This window comes from Hippopotamus amphibius, chromosome 1 (assembly GCF_030028045.1).
Source record: "Hippopotamus amphibius kiboko isolate mHipAmp2 chromosome 1, mHipAmp2.hap2, whole genome shotgun sequence".
Taxonomy (NCBI): domain Eukaryota; kingdom Metazoa; phylum Chordata; class Mammalia; order Artiodactyla; family Hippopotamidae; genus Hippopotamus; species Hippopotamus amphibius.
Window position 1 is genome coordinate 7,123,183 of NC_080186.1, and position 23,784 is coordinate 7,146,966.

Consider the following 23,784-nt stretch of genomic DNA (forward strand, 5'->3'; position numbering starts at 1 on the left):
AAGATGGCTAGTTTCCTGCAGGCAGTGTTGAACCAGAGCCGCAGAGGGCAGGAGAGGCACTGTATTGCAACGGGAAGATTCAGTGAAAGTTTGCGTGCTTAATAGACAGACCCTCTCCTAGCTGGCTCTTAGAACATGGCAGCCTGGCTTCTACCCATCCTCCAGGCAGGGGCTTGAAGAGCTTCTAAGGAAACCAACCTCATATGAAAAAACACTACTTTGTCACTTCTCAGCGACACCTACCAAGCAGGTAGCCCCACACAAAAAGCTTTCAATGCCTCTCTCTTAAATTCGAATGGGCACCCATGAATCTTCACGTGTCGATGAGTCCTCTAGCATGAAAGACAGAGACCCAGAAGTCATAAACATGGTTGTTTTTTTAAAAAAAGGCATATTTATAAAACAACAATAAGCTCTTGAATATCAAAACTAGGATAGTAGAAGTAGAAATTTCAATAGAATAGAGTTAGAAGATTGAACAATGAATTTCTAGAAAGTAGGACAAAAAGACTTGAGGGATGGAAAATAAGAAAGAAAAGGTAAAAAAATTACACTAGTTTGGGAGGCCTAGTACCCACCTCATAGAAACTGAAGGGAGAGAAATGGAGAAGGAAAAGTTATTGAAGAAACTCCAGGGGAACTTCCCTGGTGGTGCAGTGGTTAAGAATCTGCCTGCCAGTACAGGGGACACGGGTTCAAGCCCTTGTCTGGGAAGATCCCACAGGCCATGGAGCAACTAAGCCCATGTGCCACAACTACTGAAGCCTCCGTGACTAGAGCTTGTGCTCTGCAACAAGAGAAGCCACCACAATAAGAAGCCCATGCACCACAACGAAGAGTAGCCCCCGCTCGTGACAAATAGAGAAAGCCTGCGTGCAGCAACGAAGACCCAATGCAGCCAATTAATTAATTAATTAATTAAAAAAAAGAAACTCCAGGAAAAAATCTAGAACTGAAGGAGATTTTGCATAAAGAATCTCTGTGTAGCAATCAACAAAATGAGTAATAAGATACACTACATCAAAGTAAAAGATGTTCTGTGGGACATTATCATGAACTTTCAAAACTCCAGAGATAGAAGTTACTAGAAGCCAGCACAGAGGAAAGGGGCCACATACAGAAGATCAGACAACAGAATGGCATTGGACTTTACAAAAGCAACACCAGAAACTACAAGACAAGGGAGCAACTCTTTCAGATTTCTGAGAGAAATTAATTCCCAACCCAGAATTCTGTAGTCATCATTCAAGCAGAATAATAGAATGAAGACCTTTTTCAGACGTGTGAATTTTCTAAAAACTTCATACACACACCCCTATCCTTTGTATCCCTTTTCAAGGAAGCCACGGGAGGATGTGCAATACTAAAATGAGAGAGTAAACCAAGAAAGAGGAACAAGTGGTACAGTGTGCAGTTGTTTCTCGTTTGGCTCAGCAGCCAGACGACTCTCTGTATTTCAGCTATTGTCATACTTTGAGTCTTGGGAGTGGGGAGGAAAAAAAAACCACCTACTCCACAATGGGAACTGAAAAGTACTCTCTTCCAAGCTTCCCCTGCAGCCAAGACCACTGATGAGATGTACTTATGTTATGTTTTGACAGAGAAGAGAGGGATGAAATGTGTGTCGTTTCCCTGGTTATGGTGGTGAAAGCAGGGATCCACAGCCTTCTGGGTCAAGGAGGGGCCCCTTATTCTTTTTCTTGAGGGTCTCCAGGAGGGCGTGGTGGCTTAAGGCTCTCCTGGCAGCCAGAGTAGGGTGGTGCTTTCTGGAAAGCTCCTTCGGGGTAAACATCCAGAGTAAAGCACCTTCCACTCCACTTTTGACACACTCACTTGCTCTCACTTTCCACCTAAGTTGGGCAACAGGAAAAGTGTCCATTTTGTTCTCCTTGAAAGAGTGGCTGGAAACAACACTTGATTAGAAGGGCTTTTTGAGGCTGAGAAGTCCTGAAAATAAACCCAGGTCAGGAGGCCCAGTGCAGACTCTGCTCTGTTCAGTGTGATGCAGGAGGCCAGCCCTGTGGTCCCCTGCCGCTTGTCACGTGGCTCATGGTCTTGTATCCTCCCAGCCTGGGTGGATGGTAAATACTTAGACTGTGTGGGTAACCACCTTCTACAACTAACCTACAACCACCTTCTGTGACCAATGCTCCTTCCCTCGGGCTAATTGGGTTGTAACTTCAGGCTCTGAAATCCAGGCATTGGACAGATGTTTTGTGTTTGGGTTAAGGACATGAACATCTCTCTACATACGAGTTCCTAGCAATGGTGCAGGGGGACCTCTAGACTCTTGCTTTAGAATAACATCCAAAGGTATAGGGCATGTTTTGCCGAGGGCACCCCCGCAGGGAGGAGGATGTTTATTGCTCAGACAAGAAGGACACAACTTCCCTTCTTTTCCCGCTGCTCGTCCCCTGCTGAGAGTGACTCATGTGTTCCCTTGGGAAGCTGTTCCCCAGGGCGTGTGACCATAGCACCCAAAAGCCTGTCTTTACATTGACAACGGCTGGGCAGCAGCTCCTGGTCAGCGTGTCAGCCACATTTGTGACGGCCACTGGAAAGAGGTGGATGTCTAACAGACTCGGGAGATGCCAGCTCAGAGCCCCCAAACTGTGGAGTTTCAACAGGAATGAAAGGGACCCTTCAGCAGTCCTGAGCTTGGGACAAACCGTCAGTCAGCTGGTCTACCAGCCCAGGGGGACTGTACGGGCTGCAGGCTCACTCCCAGTCCCGAAGAAGTGTTTGTGGCTCTGGGATTCTACATCCCTGGCTTGCCCTTTTCCCTTAGAAAGAACTTAGGGGGGCCTCCCTGGTGGCATAGTGATTAAGAATCTGCGTAGCAATGTAGGGGACATGCATTTGATCCCTGGTCGGGGAAGATCCCACATGCCGTGGAGCAACTAAGCCCATGCACCACAACTACTGAGCCCCTGTGCCACAACAAGAGAAGCCACTGCAATGAGAAGCCCACGCACTGCAACGAAGAGTAGCCCCCGCTTGCCACAACTAGAGAAAGCCTGCATGCAGCAACAAAGACCCAATGCAGGCGAACAAAAAGGAAAAAAGAAAAAAGAAATAACTTAGGGCCCCCTCAAGCATTCCCTGCTGCTGGAGGGGAAGGATGGTGGTGACAGATGTTTTATCAGAATCTTTGGAGAAACTCCTGTGCTGGCTGCTCAGGACTCAGAAGATCAGACCCCTCAGACCTTTATAGCTGAGAAACTGTTCTTCAGCCTCGGGCCAGAGAAAGTACATCTACCTGGGGATGTCTAGGAACAGCTCGAGAAGGAGTGGTGACAGAGACCCCCCAGCCGGGATGACTCTGTGGCCGCACAGCTGTTCTATGGGTTGTGCTGGCCAGAAGGGGGAAGGTGAAAGGAAGCAAGCTCCTTCTGGCCCAGTTTTCTTTAGTATTTTATTAACAGTTCAGATGTGGATGGACAGAGAAAGCCTCTCTTGAGATGCTGGATGACTCAGAGAGAGAAGGCTTGTTCATGGTTCTTCTTTGGTCGATCCCACTGGAACGCCTTGAGGGTGGTCATGGCTCTCACTTACCTTCCTGACCCCATGGCTCCACATCTCTGTGCAGCCTGCTGACCCCAGATGCTAGCTCCATGACCCCAAAGACCTCTCCTCTGAGCTCCAAACTGGGACTTTGCCCTTTGGCTGTCTCCACTGGGGTGTTCGGTAAGCGGCTCAGATCCAGTATGTCTGAAATGGAGCTCTTGCCGTTTCGCGCCCTCCCCCCCACATCTGTTTCTCCCTTGTACTTCCCCATCTCAGTAAATATCCAGCGTCTCCCAGGCCCAAGCCTGCCTGTTATCCTTGCTCCTTCCCTCACTGTCGCCCATCTGGACCCCCCGACCCCTGCCCTGAGCTCCTGGATGTATCTTGATTCCCTCTCTCTCTCCAGCTCCATCTCCTCCTCCTGGGTCAAGCCACTGCTCTCAGTGACACGAGCTGCCCCATACTCTCCTGCTTGCGTGCATGCAGCTCTCCAGTCCTTCCAGGCCGCAGCCAACGGCATCATTTCACATGCAAATAGGATCCAGTGACTCCCTTGCCTAAAACCCTCCAGGGCTGCACAAGCTTGCAGAGTGAAAGCTAGGTGCTTCCCCGGTAGAGGCTCTACAGGACTGGTCCCTGCTGACCTCCTCAGCCCATCTCATCCCACACCCTCCCATGTGCTCCAGCGGCAAGGGCCTGTCTTCCATCGGCTCTGGACATGATGGCTTGCCCTGGCCCTCTGGCCCAGGGTCCTCCCCTCAGATGGACCTTTCTCGGCCTCCCTGCGTGCAGTAGCCCTTCCTGCTGTCCTCCACCATATCACCACTAGACACTTCGCCCTTCACCGCATTGATACAATGTGGGAACATCCTTCTTGTCTACTGTGTCTCCCCTACGGGCGCCTTCTGGGGAGGGACCCTTTGTCTCATTCACCACTGTGTTCCCAGCACCTCGCATGATTCCTGGTTCTTAAGAAGTACTAGTTGAATAAACTAAACTGTCTCAGACTAAGTGATATATACAAAATGTCAAATGCAATAATACATGAGCGCTGATTATTTCCGTGAGATGAAATTACCAAGAATAATTGTGAGTTCCTGCGTTCAGATTCAGGAAGTGAGTGTTCCTGTACAGGCTGGGAGACCCTGGCCTACTGTGAGAACTATCTGGAGGGTTGGCAGCCAGCAAGCTTGGTGATGTGGCCACCAAAGAACTTTCGGCGGGAAGGGGTGGGGGTGGGGGAGAGGAGCCTGATACACTTTTAGGCCAAACAAATGGGAGTTTGGTGCCTAGAACATTCTTCTACAATTGGCCTGCCAGGCCCCATCTGGAGCATGTTGTTTTCTTGTAGTGCCATACTTTGGCAGAGGTGTCTAAATCTGCTCTGTAGGGAGAACAAAGGTGCTGGGGCCACCATCCAGCAGAAGAGCCATCAGATGACAACTCCGTGTGCCTGTAAGTGGCAGCACAAAGGATGGGGTTGGCTCTTCCAGGCGGGCCAGTGTCCAAGGGAACAAATTTCTAAACACGAGAAGTTTCCAAAAATGGAATGTGCTGCTCTATTAATGGAAATGGATACTTTCAGCTGCAAGTGACAGAAAATCCAAACCGCTCTAAGTTAACAACAACAAAAAAAGGCAGGGGGAGGGGGATTTTTTGGCTGATAGAACTGAAAAGTCCTGGGGTAGAGTGTAGCTGCAGGCATGGCTGGATCAAGGAAATCAAAGGCTGTCCCCAGGGCCCTGCTTCACTTTCCACACCAAGCTCTGCTTTCCTCCACATTGGTCTTTTCTCAGGTTCCAACCTTCAGGGCAGTGGGTGGTCACCAGCAGCTCTAGGTAGATATTCTATCTCTTCTTTTCCCCCAGGAGAAAGTCCTGGAAGATGTCCAGATGTCAGAACCCGATTGACTTGATAGTCACATGCCCATCTTGGAATCACTGTAGCCAGAGAGATATGACAATTTTCTGAGGCTACATCCCATTCCTGCTTCCAATCCATTCCCGTGGCCAGGGCAAATGCAGGGTTCTGACTGGCTGGGCCTGGGTCTCAGGCTACTCCGGGGACCAGGAGTGCGTTCTACCCAGAGCTACTTGCACTGAGGGTGGAATGAGTTTGTGAAAGGTCCCCGGCTCCCAGATCAAGAAACTGAGAGTTACCAGCACCCCTGTGCCCCTTTCCCCCAGCGTAACTGCCCTCCTCCCAGATGACTCCCATCTCTCCTGCTGCAACATAGACTAGTTCTGCCGGTGATCGTTCTCCATATAAATGGGATCTTGAGCACATACTCTTTTGCGCCTGATGTCTTTCGCTTAGCTTTATGTGTGTGAGATTCATTTCTGTTGTTGAATTTGTAGACTGTCCAGTCTCATTGCTATATCACATTCCATTGGGAGAGGAAACCATAGTTTATTTTTCCATTCTACTGCTGATGAGCACTTGGGAAGTTTCCGTTTGGGGACTATTAAGAATAGCACTGCTGTACTCTTGTATGCGTCTTCTGGCGCACATGTGCTGGCATTTCTGGTGAGCGTAACCCTAGAAGTGGAATTAATTGCTGGGTCGTGGGGCATCTCTCTCAAACTGAACACTTCTTTTCAACTATTTTTAAAAGTCATTTAAATCTCGGAGGGTGTGACTTTCGGGATGTGTTCAGCTTTAGTGGATACTGCTAAACAGTTTTCCAAAGTGGTTGCACCAATCCGCATTCTTGGAGCAGTTCTGAAGCCTCAGGGTTAGCTGGCTTCTGTGTCCCATACATACAAAGAGCAATGAGTCTGGGCTTCTCGGAGAGTTGGGGCTTGTTAGCAGCTGCACCCTGGGTCCTCGGCCCACAAAGAGGGAAAGAGTTCCCATTTTTCTCCTGTCCCCTCTCTGGCATTTGATTCTGTCCTGCCCATGGTGTCCTGAGTCTTCCTCTTTTAGGAACGGGTTTTTAATATCAAAGTGTTTCCCTGCATCCCAGACGGAAGAATGTAGTGGAAGACTTCGTTTCCATGGCACCAAGAGGCAGGAGAGCGATGGGTGCATATCTTGGAGCCCCATCCATCCCTTTGGATAGATTCTGGGGAGCTCCTCCGCATGTGCTCATCTCAGCCTCAGGACTAAGTGACCAAAGATGCCCCTGCCTTCCTGAGCTTGACCAAGGCATTGTAAATGGATTCTCCAGGATCCCGACTGTCCTGCAGATTTTGAATCAAAAAAAAAAAAAACCTTTTGGCCTGGCCATTCTCAGAAAGAGGAACCCAAAGTAGGATGTGGTTTTACAATCAGAGGAAGTGGATCCCAACAGTGGTAACATGGTAGTGCAGGGTGACATGCTGTCCTCCCGCTCAGAGCAGCTTCTGCATGTAACCAAGGCTGAGGCCTGGGCCCAGCTGGCAGAGCCACCAGAAGAACATCTCTCTCAAACTAAACACTTCCTTTCAACTATTTTTGAAAGTCATTTAAATCTCGGAGGATGTGACCTTAGGGTAAGGAAGTATTTGTCTAAAGAATAAAAATGATAAAACATGAAGGAAAAAAGATTTGACTACATCAACATTCAAAACTTCTGCTCCTTAAAAAGACACATAAACAAAGTGAAAAGATGACTCGAACCAGAAGATATTTCCGACTCACTCTAGCAGCAAAAGAACTGAATCTAGAGACTATAAGAAACCCTGCAAAGCAGTAAGAAAAAGACAACCCCACAGAAAAAAATGGGCAAAGTTTAGAAGCTGGCTGTGTGCAGAAGGTAAACTTTTTATAGGTCATCAGAGAAATGCAAATTAAAACAGGACCATTTCGTGCCCACCAGATTGGCAGAAATGAGTAAATTTAACAATACCAAGCTCTGGCAAAGATACGGAGATTAAAAAGTTAAGGATGTGGTTATACCTGTCATAGGTTATACTCATGATCTAACAAGTCCACTCAGGTGTATGCCCTCTACCTGCGCTCTCCAGTATGGCAGCCACAAGCCACATGTATTTCTTTTCTTTTCTTTTTATAATTTTTTTTTTTTTATAAATTTATTTATTTATTTTATTTATTTATTGGCTGTGTTGGGTCTTCATTGCTGCACACGGGCTTTCTCTAGTTGCTGAGAGCGGGGACTACTCTTCATTGTGGTGCACAGGCTTCTCATTGTAGTGGCTTCTCTTGTTGTGGAGCACGGGCCCTAGGTGTGTGGGCTTCAATAGTTGCGGCACATGGGCTCAGTAGTTGTGGCTCACGGGCTCTAGAGCACAGGCTCAATAGTTGTGGCGCACGGGCTTAGTTGCTCCACGGCCTGTGGAATCTTCCCAGGTCAGGGCTCGAACCCGTGTCCCCTGCATTGGCAGGCGGATTCTTTACCACTGCGCCACCTAGGAAGTCCTCTTTTCTTTTTAATTAATTAATTAATTTATTTATTTTATTGGCTGTGTTGGGTCTTTTTTTGCTGTGCGCAGGCTTCCTTTAGTTGCGGTGAGTGGGGGCTACTCTTCGTTGTGGTGCATGGGCTCCTCATTGCTGTGGCTTCTCTTATTGCGGAGCACAGGCTCTAGGTGCATGGGCTTAAGTAGTTGCAGCACGTGGGCTCAATAGTTGTGGTGCACGGGCTTAGTTGCTCCGCGGCATGTGGGATCTTCCTGGAGCAGGGATCGAACCCATGTCCCCTGCGTTGGCAGGCAGATTCTTAACCACTGCACCACCTAGGAAGCCCCACATGTATTTCTTGAGCACGTGAAATGTGGGGAGTGTGATTAAGGAATGGGATTTTTAAACATTTTATTTAATTTTAATTCATTTAAATATAAGAATTCATCCTCGATTTGGTTATTGGAAAACTTTTTAGTATGTTTGGAACAACTTGAGTCTGTGGACCTACTTTTATAACCTGTAAATTGTATGAAATCTACACACAGATGAAATATTTCTAATGAAAACTTAGTGTCCAAATTGTCCTGTTAAGTGTAAAATACACACCAGATTTCAGACTTTACACCAAAAAAAGGTAAACTATCTTGGCAATAATTTTTCTATACTGGTAACACTGAAATGACCATAGTTTGGATATATTGGGTTAAATAAAATAGATTACTGACTTAATTTTATCTGTCTTTTTGCTTTTTAAAAATGTGGCTACTGGTAACTTTGACCTTTCACATGTGGCTCACATTGTATTTCTCTTAAACAACATTCACCAAGACTCTGGCTTGTACACAAGGAGATGTGGGCAAAAATATACATTGTAGCATCATTTGTAATAACCAAAATGGGTAGACACAAACCTTGAGGTTCCTTAACAAGAGAGGAGAGTAAATAAATTGTGGTTTATTTACACAGTGAAATATCACCCAAGAATTAAAATGAATAAACTAGAGCTACATTTATCAGCCTGGATAAATCTAGATTGCTGTGCTGAATGGCAGACAAGCTGTAGAAGACTCACTAATCATACAGTGCTTTAAAGCATGGAAGAGTATTAAGAATTGTTTGTGGATACATTTTAGTATAATAAGAGGATAAAAACATGCATGGAAACTAAACAACTGGAATCCAGGTGGTGGTAAGGCAGAGTAGGGGAGAGACTCAAAGACCTCTAATGTGTCTGTAACATTTTGTTACTTACTGGGGAGTCTGTTTGGTATGGCTGAGATATTTCAACAGCTTGTTTGATGGCCAAAGGCATTTTTAAGCCATTTGATTTCTGGTCAAACGGTTTCAAAGAACTTCAGCCTTCAGTCCCACTCAAGTCCGGGGTTGTCTGCCCAGCAATTCTGCCATTTTCCGTCTTTGCCCGCTGGTGGCCATGGCGAGGTCTCCCGGGTGTGTTCCCGAGAAAAAATGATTTGGCATGGGTCTGTTGGTGTTTTAAACTGGGGGCACTGCTGTGAGGGATGCAAGCAGAGTGCCCGCCTGTGATGAGAGGCAGCTCAGCCTACACAGTGACCTGGAGTAGCAGGATTTACAAGCCACCTCCCGGCTGGGACTCCATCCTAAGCCTCCTGCTGACAAAGGTCCTGACATCCTATTTTCCAAAGAGTCCTTTTTTAAAAGACTCACCCAGCACACATGAGGGCCTCACTTTGCCTTTGCTTCCTTTGCAGGAAGACTGGTATCCGAGAAGTAAAAGGGCAGGATGCCCCCTGGGGTTGACTGCCCCATGGAATTCTGGACCAAGGAGGAGAATCAGAACGTGGCTGTTGATTTCTTGCTGCCCACGGGGGTCTATCTGAACTTCCCTGTGTCCCGAAATGCCAACCTCAGCAGCATCAAGAAGGTATGATCTTGACCTTAAAACTAGTCTTCAGAGCTTGGAACTCAGAGAAACAAACAGATAGACAGACTCTCGCACTCTCAGATTTGAGATCCTCAGCTATGAATTTTATTTATTTTTATTTTTGGCCGCATTGGGTCTTTGTTGCTGCGCACAGGCTTTCTCTAGCTGCAGCGAGTGGGGGCTACTCTTCGTTGTGGTGCATGGGCTCCTCATTGCTGTGGCTTCTCTTATTGCGGAGCACAGGCTCTAGGCATGCAGGCTTCAGTAGTTGTGGCACACAGGCTCAGTAGTTGTGGTACATGGGCTTAGTTGCTCCGCAGCATGTGGAATCTTCCCAGACCAGGGATTGAACCCATGTCCCCTGCATTGGCAGGTGGGTTCTTAACCACTGCACCACCTGGGAAGTACCTCAGCTATGAATTTTAAAAGATATGGGAATTCCCTGGTGGTCCAGTGGTTAGGGCTCCGAGCTTTCACTCCCTGGAGCCTGGGTTCAAGCCCTGGTCAGGGAACTAAGATCCCACAAGCCATGTGGTGCGGCCAAAAAAAAAAAAGAAAAAGAAAAAGAAAAAAAAATTAAAAGATAAAAATAATGTGCAAGAATTGTTTAACTTGCAGTTAGAATCCACCTAGCTTTCCAAATTCAGCTCCCTCCTTGATCATGACATGTTTCCCCTCCCTCGATTCCCATGAAAGCGTCAGGGTGCTCGTTTCCCATGGTGGCCTTTCACTCTGTCCGTGACTGTGCCATCATGTTTGAAACCACATCCCATCCACGGCCACTGAAGAGTTTTACCGGTCTTTTATCTTTAGAGCTGTCATCACAGTCAGCATCATATTTGGAAATGGTTTTCGGCTTTGCTGAATAATTTTCAGGGTGGATCACTGAGTCAAAGGATTAAACGTATGGATGGTATTTGGTAGATCTTGTCCCTTTCAAAGGGCTTATCCCACTTGTAAAGTGTGAGATTTAATGGGTCATGTCAGAGCACAAGGCCTTAGCCCGGAATTTGAAAAGCTATTCTTGGGAGCAGAAAAAAAAAGGAGAGAAGCAATGGACCATCCTTGAGTTTAGTTTTTTTGTTTTTAGTCTTCTCTTACTGGATGTTTCTTTAAAAATTAAATTTCTTTTTTACCATTTCAAAAGTAATATGGACACGTTGAAATTTAGGAGAGGGACTTCCCTGGTGGTCCAGTGGTTAAGACTCCAAACTCCCAATGCAGGGGGCCCGGGTTCAATCCCTGTTGGGGAACTAGATCCCACATTCGTGCTGCAACTAAGAGTATGCATGCCACAACTAAGGAACCTGCCTGCCACAACTAAGATGTGGCACAACCAAATATAAGTAAATAAATATTTTTCAAAAATAAAAGAAATTTAGGAGAATGAGACAAAGTAGAAGGAAGAAATTGCTCATGATCCAGCCATATGAGATAATCACAGTTAATACTTGGCTGTTTCTTATTTTCTTTTCTATACAGTGTTTTTTTGTGATAATTCTGATTATGAATTTTTATATCTTTTTTCTGAGTTATTAACATCATAACATCTTTTTCATGTTATTAAGCTTATGTAAATATCATTTTAAAGTTAATCTTATTTTTTTGCTTACAGAGCTCTACGTGCATATCATTAAAATTCCAATACCACAGAAATAATAAAACACATCAGTCTCTGCAGTCTCACCTCATATCCCAATTCAATTTCTTTCTTTTTTTTTTTAAATTAATACATTTATTTATTTATTTTTGGCTGTGTTGGGTCTTTGTTGCTGCGCATGGGCTTTCTCTAGTTGGGGTAAGCGGGGGCTACTCTTTGTTGTGGTGCTTGGGCTTCTCACTGTGGTGGCTTCTCTCGTGGAGCATGGGCTCTAGGCGTACGGGCTTCAGTAGTTGTGGCACGTGGGCTCAGCAGTTGTGGCTCTCGGGCTCTAGAGCGCAGGCTCAGTAGTTGTGGCGCATGGGCTTAGTTGCTCCGAGGCATGTGGGATCTTTCTGGACCAGGGATTGAACCCATGTCCCCTACATTGGCAGATGGATTCTTAACCACTGCGCCACCAGGGAAGTCCCCCAATTCAATTTCAACTTTTTTTTTAAGATTTTTTTTTTAATGTGGACCATTTTTTAAGTCTTTATTGAATTTGTTACAATACTGCTTCTGTTTTCACGTTTTTGGTTTTTGGCTGTGAGGCATGTGGGATCTTAGCTCCCAAACCAGGGATCGAACCCACACCCCCTGCATTGGAAGGCAAAGTCTTAACCACTGGACGGCCAGGGAAGTCCCCAATTTCAATTTCTTAATATTTTTATTTATACCAGGGACCAGATAGTAAACATTCTAGGCTTTGCTGGCCATCTGGTGTTTGTCACAACTGCTCAACTCTGCTGTTGTAGGGCAGAAGCACCCGTGGACGGTGTGGAAGTGCATGGGCGGGGCTGTCTTCCAGTAACCTGGCAAACCACAGCTTGCCAAGTCCTGGTCTACCATAATTCATACGTTTATTATTGTTTTTATGGGAATGGGCTTGAATTACAATGGCTGTTGTACAGCCTGGGGTTTTTCCCACTTAATGCTGTACCTCGGAGCCCTGTGTGTGTTGGTACAGGTATCCTTAGGTTCTGGGTCACACCCTTGTGCTGTCCCTTTGCATTGATGGACCATAATTATCCATCCCTCATGGAAGAAAAATGGGGCTGTTCTCTCCTTTTCCATCTTCTCTGTGACTCAGCGGCGAGCACCTTTGCACTAAAACGTGGCATCCCAGTATCGCCCCTGTGATCCCTGGGGACACTTCACCCCGAGGCCACACACTGAACACAGCCCACGGAGGCGTTTGTGGTCCCCTTGGTGTGCTAAACTTTTCTGAATTGCTTGCCAAAATTTAAAGGGCAGGGTGATGAACCAAGAACGATTAGCTGGGTGCCTGGAAGTCAAGTCCAGCTGGCCATCTCTCAGGGTAGCCTACAGGAGAGACCGTAGGACCCACCTCTCGGCTCCAGATTTTAGCACCTACCTGGCCCCCTGCATAGAAGGGCAGGGACAGAGACTCCCAGCGACCCTGTGGTCAATGCTCAAGGGGTGGAGAGAACAGTGGTCCTGGGATCTTGCCTCTGCCCCCTGGTCCGGGTGGTGAGACCAGCCTCCACCCGGCTCCCCGTGGTCCCGCCCACCTTCGGGGGCGGGGCTGACCAGCCACTGTCCCTCCCAGGTGTTGTGGCACCGCGCCCAGTATGAGCCACTCTTCCACATGCTCAGTGACCCCGAGGCCTACGTGTTCACCTGCGTCAACCAGACCGCGGAGCAGCAGGAGCTGGAGGACGAGCAGCGGCGGCTGTGCGACATCCAGCCCTTCCTGCCTGTGCTGCGCCTGGTGGCCCGCGAGGGGGACCGGGTGAAGAAGCTCATCAACTCGCAGATCAGCCTGCTCATCGGCAAAGGTGCCCTGCTGGGGCCAGGCCGGCCTGCCTGCGCTGGGCCTGCCCCCCGCCCCCGCCCCCCGCCCCCTGACCCCCGCCCCCCAGGCTGACCCGGCTCCCCCACCTCTCAGGCCTCCACGAGTTTGACTCCTTGCAAGACCCGGAGGTGAATGACTTCCGAGCTAAGATGCGCCAGTTCTGCGAGGAGGCGGCCGCGCGCAGGCAGCAGCTGGGCTGGGAGGCCTGGCTGCAGTACAGCTTCCCCCTGCAGCTGGAGCCCTCGGCGCGGAGCTGGGGGCCCGGCACCCTGCGCATCCCCAACCGGGCCCTCCTGGTCAACGTCAAGTTCGAGGGCAGCGAGGTGAGCTGGGGGGCGCCTGCTGGCCCATGTGCTGCATGCAGCCTGCTGTGTCCGTGGGGGATGCGTCCCCGGTCCCCAGCAGCCCCCCACATTCATCCTCCTCCCAGCAACATTGGGTGGTATAGGAGGGGCTCGGCCGAACGTCCCACCAGGTGAGTTCCACGAGGCAGAGTGGCCAAGTGGCTCTGGTCCTTAGTTCACTCGGGCATCCAACAGATACTTCCTGGTGTCGGCCACATGCTGTCCTCAGAGCCTGCCCTCACGGAGCTCACATTTGGGGGGTGGGGGTGCCTAACACGTGCGGATGGACCACCCCACCCCCTGCGCCCCAGAACCCGGTGGGCTCTCCGTGGGCCTGGAGGGCTGACCCTCCCTCCCTCCTCCTAGGAGAGCTTCACCTTCCAGGTGTCCACCAAGGATGTGCCCCTGGCACTGATGGCCTGCGCGCTCCGGAAGAAGGCCACGGTGTTCCGGCAGCCGCTGGTAGAGCAGCCCGAGGACTACACGCTGCAGGTGAACGGCAAGCACGAGTACCTGTACGGCAGCTACCCCCTCTGCCAGTTCCAGGTGAGGCTGGGGTCCGGGAGGGGCTCCTGGGTTCCCCGCAGCCCTGGCCTGGGGCCTGGGTGGGGGTGGGGGAGCTGGTCCTTGGCCCCTCTCGAGCCCGACCGCCAGATGTTTGGGGGTCATGGTGAGGATGCCCCCTTTGCTGGGCCGGCTTTCCCCGTGAGCACAGGGAGGTGGGCGGGGGCAGGAAGGGCCAGCAGGAGAGGCCCCGGAAGGCCTGGCCTAGGCAGCGGTCAGCAGGGGGCATCCCCCGGTAGCCACTGTCCAGGGAACGCTTGGGGCCGCTCACCCTGCCCCCCATCTCAGTACATCTGCAGCTGCCTGCACAGCGGGCTGACCCCCCACCTGACCATGGTGCACTCCTCCTCCATCCTCGCCATGCGGGACGAGCAGAGCAACCCTGCCCCCCAAGTCCAAAAGCCACGCACCAAACCGCCCCCCATCCCCCTGAAGAAGGTGAGCCTGTGCCTCGCGCCTGCCCTCCCCTCCAGCCCTTCCTCCCACCTGTGGTCCAGCCCTGAAGCCTGCTGCACAGCGCCCTGGACCAGCCGTGGGGCCAGGGGCCCCTCATCTCATGCCTTTTTGTTGCTCGGGGTTGAGAGCTGGGCCTTTGGGCTGGGGTGGGGGCCTGTCTGGATTTCCTGGGCAGCCTCCAGGCCCGGCGCTCGGGCCACCCTCTCCTCCCTTGCACTCCTCCTGCCTCCCGCGCTGTGGGCAGGACTCCATGCCCTGCAGAGTTCGGGGGTCTTGGGGGCGCCTGCACGGCAGGTTTTCTGATGAAGGATGGCAGGTACCTGAGCCTTGCCGTAAGCCTGCAACACCCTAACCCCACCACCCCCAGTGGCCACGAGCCTTGTCCGCGGCCAGGAGCGCGAGCCTCCTGAGTTCCTCTGCTTTAACGCCCGCTTCTCCCCTCCTCCCCGCGCAGCCCTCCTCTTTGTCCCTGTGGTCCCTGGAGCAGCCTTTCTTCATCGAGCTGATCCAGGGCAGCAAAGTGAATGCTGACGAGCGGATGAAGGTAGAGGCTCCTGGGCCGGGAAGGGCCCGGGGAGCGTGTGTTTTCTGCACAAACACGGTGGCTGTGGCCTGGAGGGGTGGCGGAGGAAGAAGAGGGGGGTCACACGAAAGCCACCTGACCACATTACCCAGCATCCCTGCCTGGGGTGGTTGTGAGCTGCTTCAAAACAGGAAGGGGGGAGGGGAGCAGGCCAGCCGGCCAGAGAGGCCAATTCGGAGAAACCAGGCCCAGCGAGTTCTGGGTATTGACTTTGGTGGAGGCTGTGAGGCCAGGCCCAACCCAGGGATGTGGGAACCACAGAGCCCGGGAGGTGACAGGCACACAAGAGGAGCCGCTCCAGCTGAGCCGAGGCCAAGCCCACTTCTGGTTGGTTCACACGCCCACCTCCTCTGGCCTCAGGACGGCCTGCGAGGTGCACGTGTTCTTATCCCATTTGCAGGATAGGAAACCTGGGTCGAAGGAGGTCAGGGCTCTTTGGGGAGCACTTTTTGGTTGGGGTAATTGCACAAACAGGGCAGGTCTGGGTTCCCGTGGACGAATGCTGGAGGGGCGGATGAGGGCAGCTCTAGGGCTGGGCGAGAGTTGGAGGAGGCAGGGTGGGGTGTGCAGGCGCTGTTAAGTCCTTCCTTGCCTGCAGGGGCTCACACGATTCTGAGCAGTGGGGGCACCCTTGGGTGCTTGAGCTAGAAGGGCCCCTGGAGTTCCCGAGCCCCGATGGGAAACTGAGGCCCAGAGCAGGGAAGTGACATGCCCTGGGGTCCCACAGTCAGTGGGGAGCAAGCCCACACCACCCTCTCCTTCACCCTGGGGCCACTGGTCCCCCTCAGGCAGCCAGCTGTCCCTTTTCTGGACCACCTTGGAGTACCTGGCAGGTGGGGTTCAGACCCACGTGAAATGAGGACGTTCCAGGGAAAGATTCGAGCCTTAGGTGGCGGGGAGCCCCGGGAGGGGAGGGGGGGCTGGGCCTCTGCCACCTTCTCAGCCGCGCCGCACCCTCCCCAGCTGGTGGTGCAGGCCGGGCTCTTCCATGGCAACGAGACGCTGTGCAAGACGGTGTCCAGCTCGGAGGTGAGCGTGTGCTCGGAGCCCGTGTGGAAGCAGCGGCTGGAGTTCGACATCCATGTCTGCGACCTCCCGCGCATGGCCCGCCTCTGCTTCGCGCTCTACGCTGTGATCGAGAAGGCCAAGAAGGCTCGCTCCACCAAGAAGAAGTCCAAGAAGGCGGTGGGTGGGGCCGGTTGGGAGGCACTCCCTGCTGGGCCCAGTCCAGTCCTGCAGCCCCCGGGCAACTGGGCATCCTGCTCCCAGCCTCCCAGCTGGCATGCAGCCTGGGGACAGGGTCCAGGAGGGCCCGTGGACCCCAGCCTCTCCACCCCCCGCCCCCCCACACACGCTGGCCACCACCCCTGCCTGCCCTATGATGGTGCTGGGTTCCTGGGCTTATGAGCAGGGTGACTTGGAATATCTGGGCCTGGGCCTTTGGTCCTTGTGGGAACCTGGAGGCGGGGGGTGGAAGGACAAACACAGTGTCTTCACAGGGAGCAGGGTGGCCTGAGTCCGCCGTCAGCTGGGGATGGAGCGGTGGTCGAGCACTGAGTCACTGGGCCCAGGATGTGACTGGCCACCGAGCCACACTGACTCACTTGTAGCTGAGTTGGGCCAGCTTTCTGGGTCCAAAGTGGTTTGTCTGAGGCTTTCTCAAGAAGCCAAGAGTGGGATGTGTCCAGGAGCAGAAGGGAGCCGAGGGGTGGCTGACCCTGCCGGCTGCTTCTCGGGGATCTGGGCGAAGGGAGGGAAGCATGGTCTGGCTGCACCCGTCCTGCAGATGAGCGAGCAGAGGCTTTTCGGTGGCTGGTCCTGACCTGCCCCATTTCTTTCCCAGGACTGCCCCATCGCTTGGGCCAACCTCATGCTATTTGACTACAAGGACCAGCTCAAGACCGGCGAGCGCTGCCTCTACATGTGGCCCTCCGTCCCAGGTCGGCCCAGTTCAGGAGGGAGAGGCAGAGACTGGGCGGCAGGAGGTGGGGTCCAGAGGGGGTGACGTTCCCCTTGCAACTCCGTCTGTCCTTGTGTCCAGATGAGAAAGGGGAGCTACTGAACCCCTGTGGGACCGTGCGGAGTAACCCCAACACGGAGAGCGCAGCCGCCCTGGTCATCTTCCTCCCTGAGGTGGCCCTCCACCCTGTATACTACCCATCCCTGGACAAGGTCAGTGAGGGGGCCCTCGCCATTTGGGGGTCCAGGACCCATCTTGCCCAGAAACCTCGAGGCTAAAGTTGAACTGTCCTGACCCTGCCTCTGGGGCTCCCCAGGACATGGTCCCCGCACCCCATGAGTAGCCCAGGGTTGGGGGCTGGGTCCCCACACACGTTTGGGGGCTTCCTTGACTCTCTGGAGTCCTCATGTGCCCTAGAACAGTGGTTCTCAACCAGGGGTCACTTCGCCCCCCAGGGGACTTTGGGCAGTGTCCACAGACATTTTTGGTTGTCACAACTAGTGGGAGAGATGCTCCTAGCATCTCATGGGTGGAGGCCAGGGATGCAGGGATGCAGCTAAATGCCCTACAGTGCGCGGGACAGTCCCCACCGTTGGGGGTCAGTGACCCACAAAGTCAGTGGTGCCAAGGTATTGACACCCACCCTGGGGGCCCCTGCCAGGCTGGTCCAGACTCCGGGGCGCCGCTGACAACAGGGTCGCTCTTGCAGATCCTGGAGCTGGGGCGGCACGGGGAGCACGGGCGCTTCACAGAGGAAGAGGTGAGCTGGGGGCTGTGGGCGGTGGGGCGTGGACCTGGCTGCAGCCCTCAGCACCATGCCCTCCGCCTGTGCCCTGCAGCAGCTGCAGCTGCGGGAGATCCTGGAGCGGCGGGGGTCCGGGGAGCTCTACGAGCATGAGAAGGACCTGGTGTGGAAGATGCGGCACGAGATCCAGGAGCACTTCCCCGAGGCGCTGGCCCGGCTGCTGCTGGTCACCAAGTGGAACAAGCACGAGGACGTGGCCCAGGTGGGAGGTGGGGGCGGGGCCGGGGGAGGGGGTAGAGCCTGGAGCCAGACCGCAGCCTGCGCCCCCGCCCTGACCACCGGCACCCCCCAGATGCTCTACCTGCTGTGCTCCTGGCCCGAGCTGCCTGTCCTAAGCGCCCTGGAGCTGCTGGACTACAGCTTCCCCGACCGCCACGTGGGCTCCTTCGCCATCAAGTCCCTGCGGAAACTGACGTGAGTCCCGTGGGCTTTCTCGTGCTCAGAGGGTGGCTTTGCCCCAACGGCCTGCGTCTAGGTGCCGGGTGGGGACCTTTCCTGGGGGCCTGCTCAGGTGAGGCTGGCCTCCCGCTCCTGCCCTGCCCCCTCACCAGCTGCAGACCCTCTCCTGAGCCGTGAAGCTCCGGGCCCCAGCCGGCCTCCCTTCTCTGCAGGGACGACGAGCTTTTCCAGTACCTGCTGCAGCTGGTGCAGGTGCTCAAGTACGAGTCCTACCTCGACTGCGAGCTGACCAAATTCCTGCTGGACCGGGCCCTGGCCAATCGCAAGATCGGCCACTTCCTCTTCTGGCACCTCCGGTAGCTGGACTTACCTGGAAGGCCACGGGGAGGAGGGGGCCTCTTGCCTGCTGGCCCACAGGCCCGGGTGTCCTCGGCGGCTGGGTCCTGCCGGGCGGGGAGGGGCCACGTGGCCCCGCCAGGCGAGGTGAGGCTCAGCGCCCCCTTCCTCCCTCCAGCTCCGAGATGCACGTGCCGTCGGTGGCCCTGCGCTTCGGCCTCATCATGGAGGCCTACTGCCGGGGCAGCACCCACCACATGAAGGTGCTGATGAAGCAGGTGAGCCTCGGGGCCCCCCCACACCTGCTCGGGCTCCGCTTGCGGCCAGAGTCGCCCCGGCCCCTGGAGGACCACGTGGGCCGGGCCGAGGCTCGGAGCCTGCCCCGCCCGGCCTGCCCACGCTGCCCTCCCGTTCTCCTGGCCAGGGGGAGGCGCTGAGCAAGCTGAAGGCCCTGAACGACGTGGTCAAAGTGAGCTCCCAGAAGACCACCAAGCCCCAGACCAAGGAGCTGATGCACCTGTGCATGCGCCAGGAGACCTACCTGGAGGCCCTCTCGCACCTGCAGTCCCCGCTCGACCCCAGCACCCTGCTGGCTGAAGTCTGGTGCGTCCCGGGTCCCAGCCGGGGCCTCCCTGCCCCCCGCCCTCCACCCTCCACCCTCCACCCCACGCCCTGCGAAGGGCCTGCTGCTAACAGCTCTCTGGCCCGGCAGCGTGGAGCAGTGCACCTTCATGGACTCCAAGATGAAGCCCCTGTGGGTCATGTACAACAACGAGGAGGCAGGCAGCGACGGCACCGTGGGCATCATCTTTAAGAACGGGGACGGTGAGCAGCCCGGGCCCCGGGGAGGGACCCGCTGAGGCCCTGGCTTCCCCACACCCTGCCGTATGCCCTTGGGGGGACCTTGTGTGTGGGGAGGGACTCCTGGAGGGCGAGCTGAGGCAAAGACAGAGGCCCGGGACTCTGGGGCCCGGGAGTAGCGGGGATTGGAGAACCCACCGGAAACCAGTGCCTTTCCTCCCGGGGGCGGCTGCGCAGACCTCCGCCAGGACATGCTGACCCTACAGATGCTCCAGCTCATGGACGTGCTCTGGAAGCAGGAGGGCTTGGACCTGAGGTGAGGGCCCCCCGTCCTCCACTCGTGCCTGCACAGGCCCAGACCCCGCCCCACTGGAGGCATCCCCTGACATTCCCACCTCAGCTGGAAAAATGACTGGCTCTTCTAAGGAGAGCAGGGACCCGTTTAAAGCTCAGAGTCAGGGACTTCCCTGGTGGCGCAGTGGATAAGATGCCATGCTCCCCATGCCGGGGGCCTGGGTTTGATCCCTGGTCAGGGAGCATCCCACATGCATGCCTCAACTAGGAGTTTGCATGCCACAGCTAAGACCCAGTGCAACCAAATAAATAAATATTAAAAAAAAAAAAAAAAAAGCTCAGAGTCAGGGTGGTGATAGGGCCACAGGATGAAGGTGGAGAAGGCCAGTCCCCAGCATCCCTGGCTTCTTGCCCCTGTAAGGTGCCGACTCTTCCTCTCTGCATCTTGGGTGCATCTTGGGTGCTGGTGCGACCTCTCCAAGGAGCTTTCCCTGGAGCCCTGAGAGTCAAGGGCTCTCCCCCAGCATCTGGCTCCTCTCTTTCAGCAACTTGAGTAGCATTTCCTGGGGCTTTTTTGGGTTAAGCCCTTTGGGGTCAAGCAGCCCCAGGGACAGCCCTTGACCACTGTGTCCACCTGCCCCTCCTCCCACCTGGCTAGGATGACCCCCTACGGCTGCCTCTCCACCGGGGACCGCACAGGCCTCATCGAGGTGGTGCTTCACTCGGACACCATCGCCAACATCCAGCTGAACAAGAGCAACATGGCGGCCACGGCTGCCTTCAACAAGGATGCTCTGCTCAACTGGCTCAAGTCCAAGAACCCTGGGTAGGTTTCAGGCCCTAGGGACAGATGTCCTCTCCTTCCTAAGAGGTAGCGTTTAGGAGTCAACGCCAAGGAGGAGGGGCTGTGACAGTCTCTGTGGTTTCTTGGCTCAGCTGAGGGCCATCCCACAGACACTGTTGGGGAGTGGGTCAGGTCGCTCTTCCCACACACATCAGTTAGTTATTGCCGCGTAACAACCACCCCGCACTTAGGGGCCTACATCACAAATCTGCAACTTGAGCTGGCTCAGCTGAGTAGTTCTTCCACTGGAATCACTCATGCAGCTGCTGTCATCTGGTAGCTTGACTGAGCCTGGAGAGTTGCACCTCTGGGGCCTCTCTCCATGTGACCTCACATTCTAGCCTCAGCTTCCCTCCGTGGCAGGAGGGAAGGTTCAGGAGCTGCAAGGTGTCTTAAGGCCCAGACTCTGGAAGGAGCCCAGCATCACTTCCTCCACATTCTGTGGGTACGAGCAAGTCACAAGGCCAGATTCAAGGGGAGGGGACATAGACTCCACCCCTTGGTAGAAGGAGCTGCAAAATGGTGTGGCCGTGGTTTCCATCCCTGCCCCCCAGGGAAGCCCTGGATCGAGCCATCGAGGAGTTCACGCTCTCCTGCGCTGGCTACTGTGTGGCCACGTATGTGCTGGGCATTGGCGATCGGCACAGCGACAACATCATGATTCGGGAGAACGGGCAGGTAGGTGGTGTGGGGGCCACCGTGAGCGTGGCGCCTGTTGCCCGCCCCGGCCTGCTGGCCTCTCTGCTGTGCACACGGCTGCTGGCAGAGCCCCCAGCCGAGCCTTCGGGCTCCCTCTCCCTCCCCAGGTTCCGCTGGGTGAGGCGCCCTCCTTTCTGACTCCTTTTGGTCTTTGTTCTTCCCGCCCCTCAGCTGTTCCACATTGATTTCGGCCACTTCCTGGGGAATTTCAAGACCAAGTTTGGAATCAACCGTGAGCGAGTCCCGTTCATCCTCACCTATGACTTTGTCCACGTGATCCAGCAGGGGAAGACGAATAACAGTGAGAAGTTTGAAAGGTGAGGGTGCCTCAGACCCCCTAGATGCCCCTTGGTGCTGGGGGCCCCAGGCGGGGTGCAGGGTCTCAGCTCTCAGCCCACCCCTGCAGGGGACAGTGTGGAGGGGTCTGTTAGAGGACGCTGGCGCTTTGTGGGCATGACTGTTTCCAGGGTGGGGGGGGGGAGTGGCCGGAGGACCCAGAGCCCCTCCCTGGCCTCCCCCTGCAGGTTCCGGGGCTACTGTGAAAGGGCCTACACCATCCTGCGGCGTCACGGGCTGCTCTTCCTCCACCTCTTTGCCCTGATGCGGGCGGCAGGTCTGCCTGAGCTCAGCTGCTCCAAAGACATCCAGTATCTCAAGGTAAACGCCAGGGCAGGGCCCCCCCGAGGCAGAAGACCAGGGAGCCCCAGACTTCCCGAGGCCCCCCCCTCAACCCCCGAACACGGGGGACCCACGGGGCCCGTTGGTCTGGGACCCGGGCCTGGCGGGAAGCCACTGGCTTTAGCCCACGTTCTGCCAGCACCTCCCTTGGTCCACCCTCGTGTCCTCCGCAGGCTGCAGGTGTTTCCACCTGTACAAGAGGGTTCCCTCCACGGTTAAAAAATGTTTTTCCTTTCTGTGTCTTCTTGGTTTATGAGACTCTGGGGTGGGGAGTGAGGGGGGTGGGGCCACAGCCCCTGCTGTTCTCTTTGGTGCCCACTTCCTGGGACGCAGCTGCTCCTGCCCTTCCTCCTCCTGCCGGCTTCCAGTGGAGAAGGCCAAGGCCGGGCTGCCTGTCCCCGCGGGGCTTTTGGGAATGAGATCTCCCGGCACGAGCTGACATCTTATTTTAAGGATGGGTAGGGGTGAGGGGCTGCCTTGGTTTGGGGTCAGAACGAAGAGCTCGCTTGGTGCAGCTCTGCAGGAGCGAGCGTTAACTGCCCAGAGAGGGTGGAGGTGCAGGGAGGCAGGGGTCCCTGTTGAGCAGGGCCAAGGCCCCTCAGCGGGATGCCCACTGCTTCGATTTTGCCTCAGGATTCTCTGGCGTTGGGGAAGACGGAGGAGGAGGCTCTAAAACACTTCCGGGTGAAGTTTAATGAAGCCCTGCGGGAGAGCTGGAAAACCAAAGTGAACTGGCTGGCCCACAACGTGTCCAAAGATAACAGGCAATAGCAGCCCCTTGAAGCCCTGGGCCCAGAGACAAGTGAGCCGTCCGCCGTGGGAGCCGGGCACCCTCAGCCCACCCTCTGGGGCCTGAAAGGCTGGACGGCATCCTTGGGAAAGAACCTACACAACTGCCTTTTGTTTACACTGGTTATTTATTTATGACTTGAAATGTTTCAGGAACTAAACAGCCATACCTGGAAATGCACCCTAGTGGGGGGGGGGGGGGGGGGAGGGGCACTGTCCTCCCGCGTCCCTCTCCGAGCCCTGGGCTTTGATGGGAAGACACTGTGAGCCGGGCACCTCGAGGCTGCATCTCGCTGAGGATCTGTAACCTCAAGTCTTCCAGCTGGTGGACCTGGAGCCAGCAAAGACTATTCTCCCATGTGGGAACCGCCTCCCCCCGGGCTCCCACCGCGCTACACAGGTCTTAGCGCCGGGCAGTGACCCGGTGCCTGCTGTCCAGACAGGGCGCCCATGCCTCTTCACCCCCTCCACCTGCGTGCTCTCCACTGACTGAGTTCTGGGCAGCTCCCAGAGGAAGCATGGGTACCCTCTAGATTCAGGGATGCTTGTTTTCCACTTTTAAAGTGACTCCTGGGTACGGGAATTCTCTCATCTCTGCTGTAAAGCGATTGCGGGTAAGGAAAAAGAATCGCCAGACTACTTTACTGCACTGCTGTGGCTCAGAAGGGCCCCAGCCCCGTCAAGTACAGCACACGCTGGCCCTCGAGACACGTTAGAAAGACCTGAGCTTTAGGTTTAGCTCTTCCTGGTCCAGGATCAAGACACAAGCAGGTGCTAGTACTTTGTGCAATTGTATGTAACCGCCCTCCTCCTAATGCAGGTTTTAGGCAGTGAAGGACCTGACCTCCTCTCCAGGATGCTCACCTTCGAGAACCTGCTCCGAGTACCCAGGCAGCAGAAGCGTGAGAGTTAGGGGTGTGGTGGCGTCTTTTCCTCTGACGGTACTTAGCTTGCAGTGGTTCAGGCTCAGCCTTAGTGCACCTGGGGAGCTCGAGAAATGCAGGTTCCCAGGCCTCCCGCAGC

At 54.4% G+C, this 23,784-nt stretch overlaps 1 protein-coding gene across 5 annotated transcripts in view; it reads left to right on the forward strand.

Moving 5' to 3' along the window:
• Window positions 1–22,962, forward strand: part of PIK3CD (phosphatidylinositol-4,5-bisphosphate 3-kinase catalytic subunit delta) — a 48,417-nt gene extending 25,455 nt beyond the window's left edge. For 2 of the 5 annotated variants that reach the window (XM_057695703.1, XM_057695714.1), the window contains exons 2-22: window positions 9,582–9,754; window positions 12,964–13,192; window positions 13,303–13,532; window positions 13,920–14,099; window positions 14,406–14,555; window positions 15,028–15,117; window positions 16,120–16,341; window positions 17,000–17,096; window positions 17,198–17,328; window positions 17,778–17,876; window positions 17,956–18,335; window positions 18,533–18,676; window positions 18,835–18,934; window positions 19,081–19,259; window positions 19,369–19,481; window positions 19,695–19,773; window positions 20,410–20,577; window positions 21,150–21,273; window positions 21,466–21,611; window positions 21,819–21,951; window positions 22,606–22,962. In XM_057695703.1, coding sequence (XP_057551686.1) covers window positions 9,614–9,754; window positions 12,964–13,192; window positions 13,303–13,532; window positions 13,920–14,099; window positions 14,406–14,555; window positions 15,028–15,117; window positions 16,120–16,341; window positions 17,000–17,096; window positions 17,198–17,328; window positions 17,778–17,876; window positions 17,956–18,335; window positions 18,533–18,676; window positions 18,835–18,934; window positions 19,081–19,259; window positions 19,369–19,481; window positions 19,695–19,773; window positions 20,410–20,577; window positions 21,150–21,273; window positions 21,466–21,611; window positions 21,819–21,951; window positions 22,606–22,743 — 3,273 coding nt within the window. In that variant the 5' untranslated portion in view covers window positions 9,582–9,613 and the 3' untranslated portion in view covers window positions 22,744–22,962. Of the gene's footprint in view, window positions 1–9,458; window positions 9,755–11,478; window positions 11,553–12,963; window positions 13,193–13,302; window positions 13,533–13,919; window positions 14,100–14,405; window positions 14,556–15,027; window positions 15,118–16,119; window positions 16,342–16,999; window positions 17,097–17,197; window positions 17,329–17,777; window positions 17,877–17,955; window positions 18,336–18,532; window positions 18,677–18,834; window positions 18,935–19,080; window positions 19,260–19,368; window positions 19,482–19,694; window positions 19,774–20,409; window positions 20,578–21,149; window positions 21,274–21,465; window positions 21,612–21,818; window positions 21,952–22,605 lie in introns of those variants that run through there. The other 3 variants (XM_057695728.1, XM_057695720.1, XM_057695735.1) reach the window with 3 other exon arrangements.
• The last annotated feature ends 822 nt before the right edge of the window (window positions 22,963–23,784 follow it).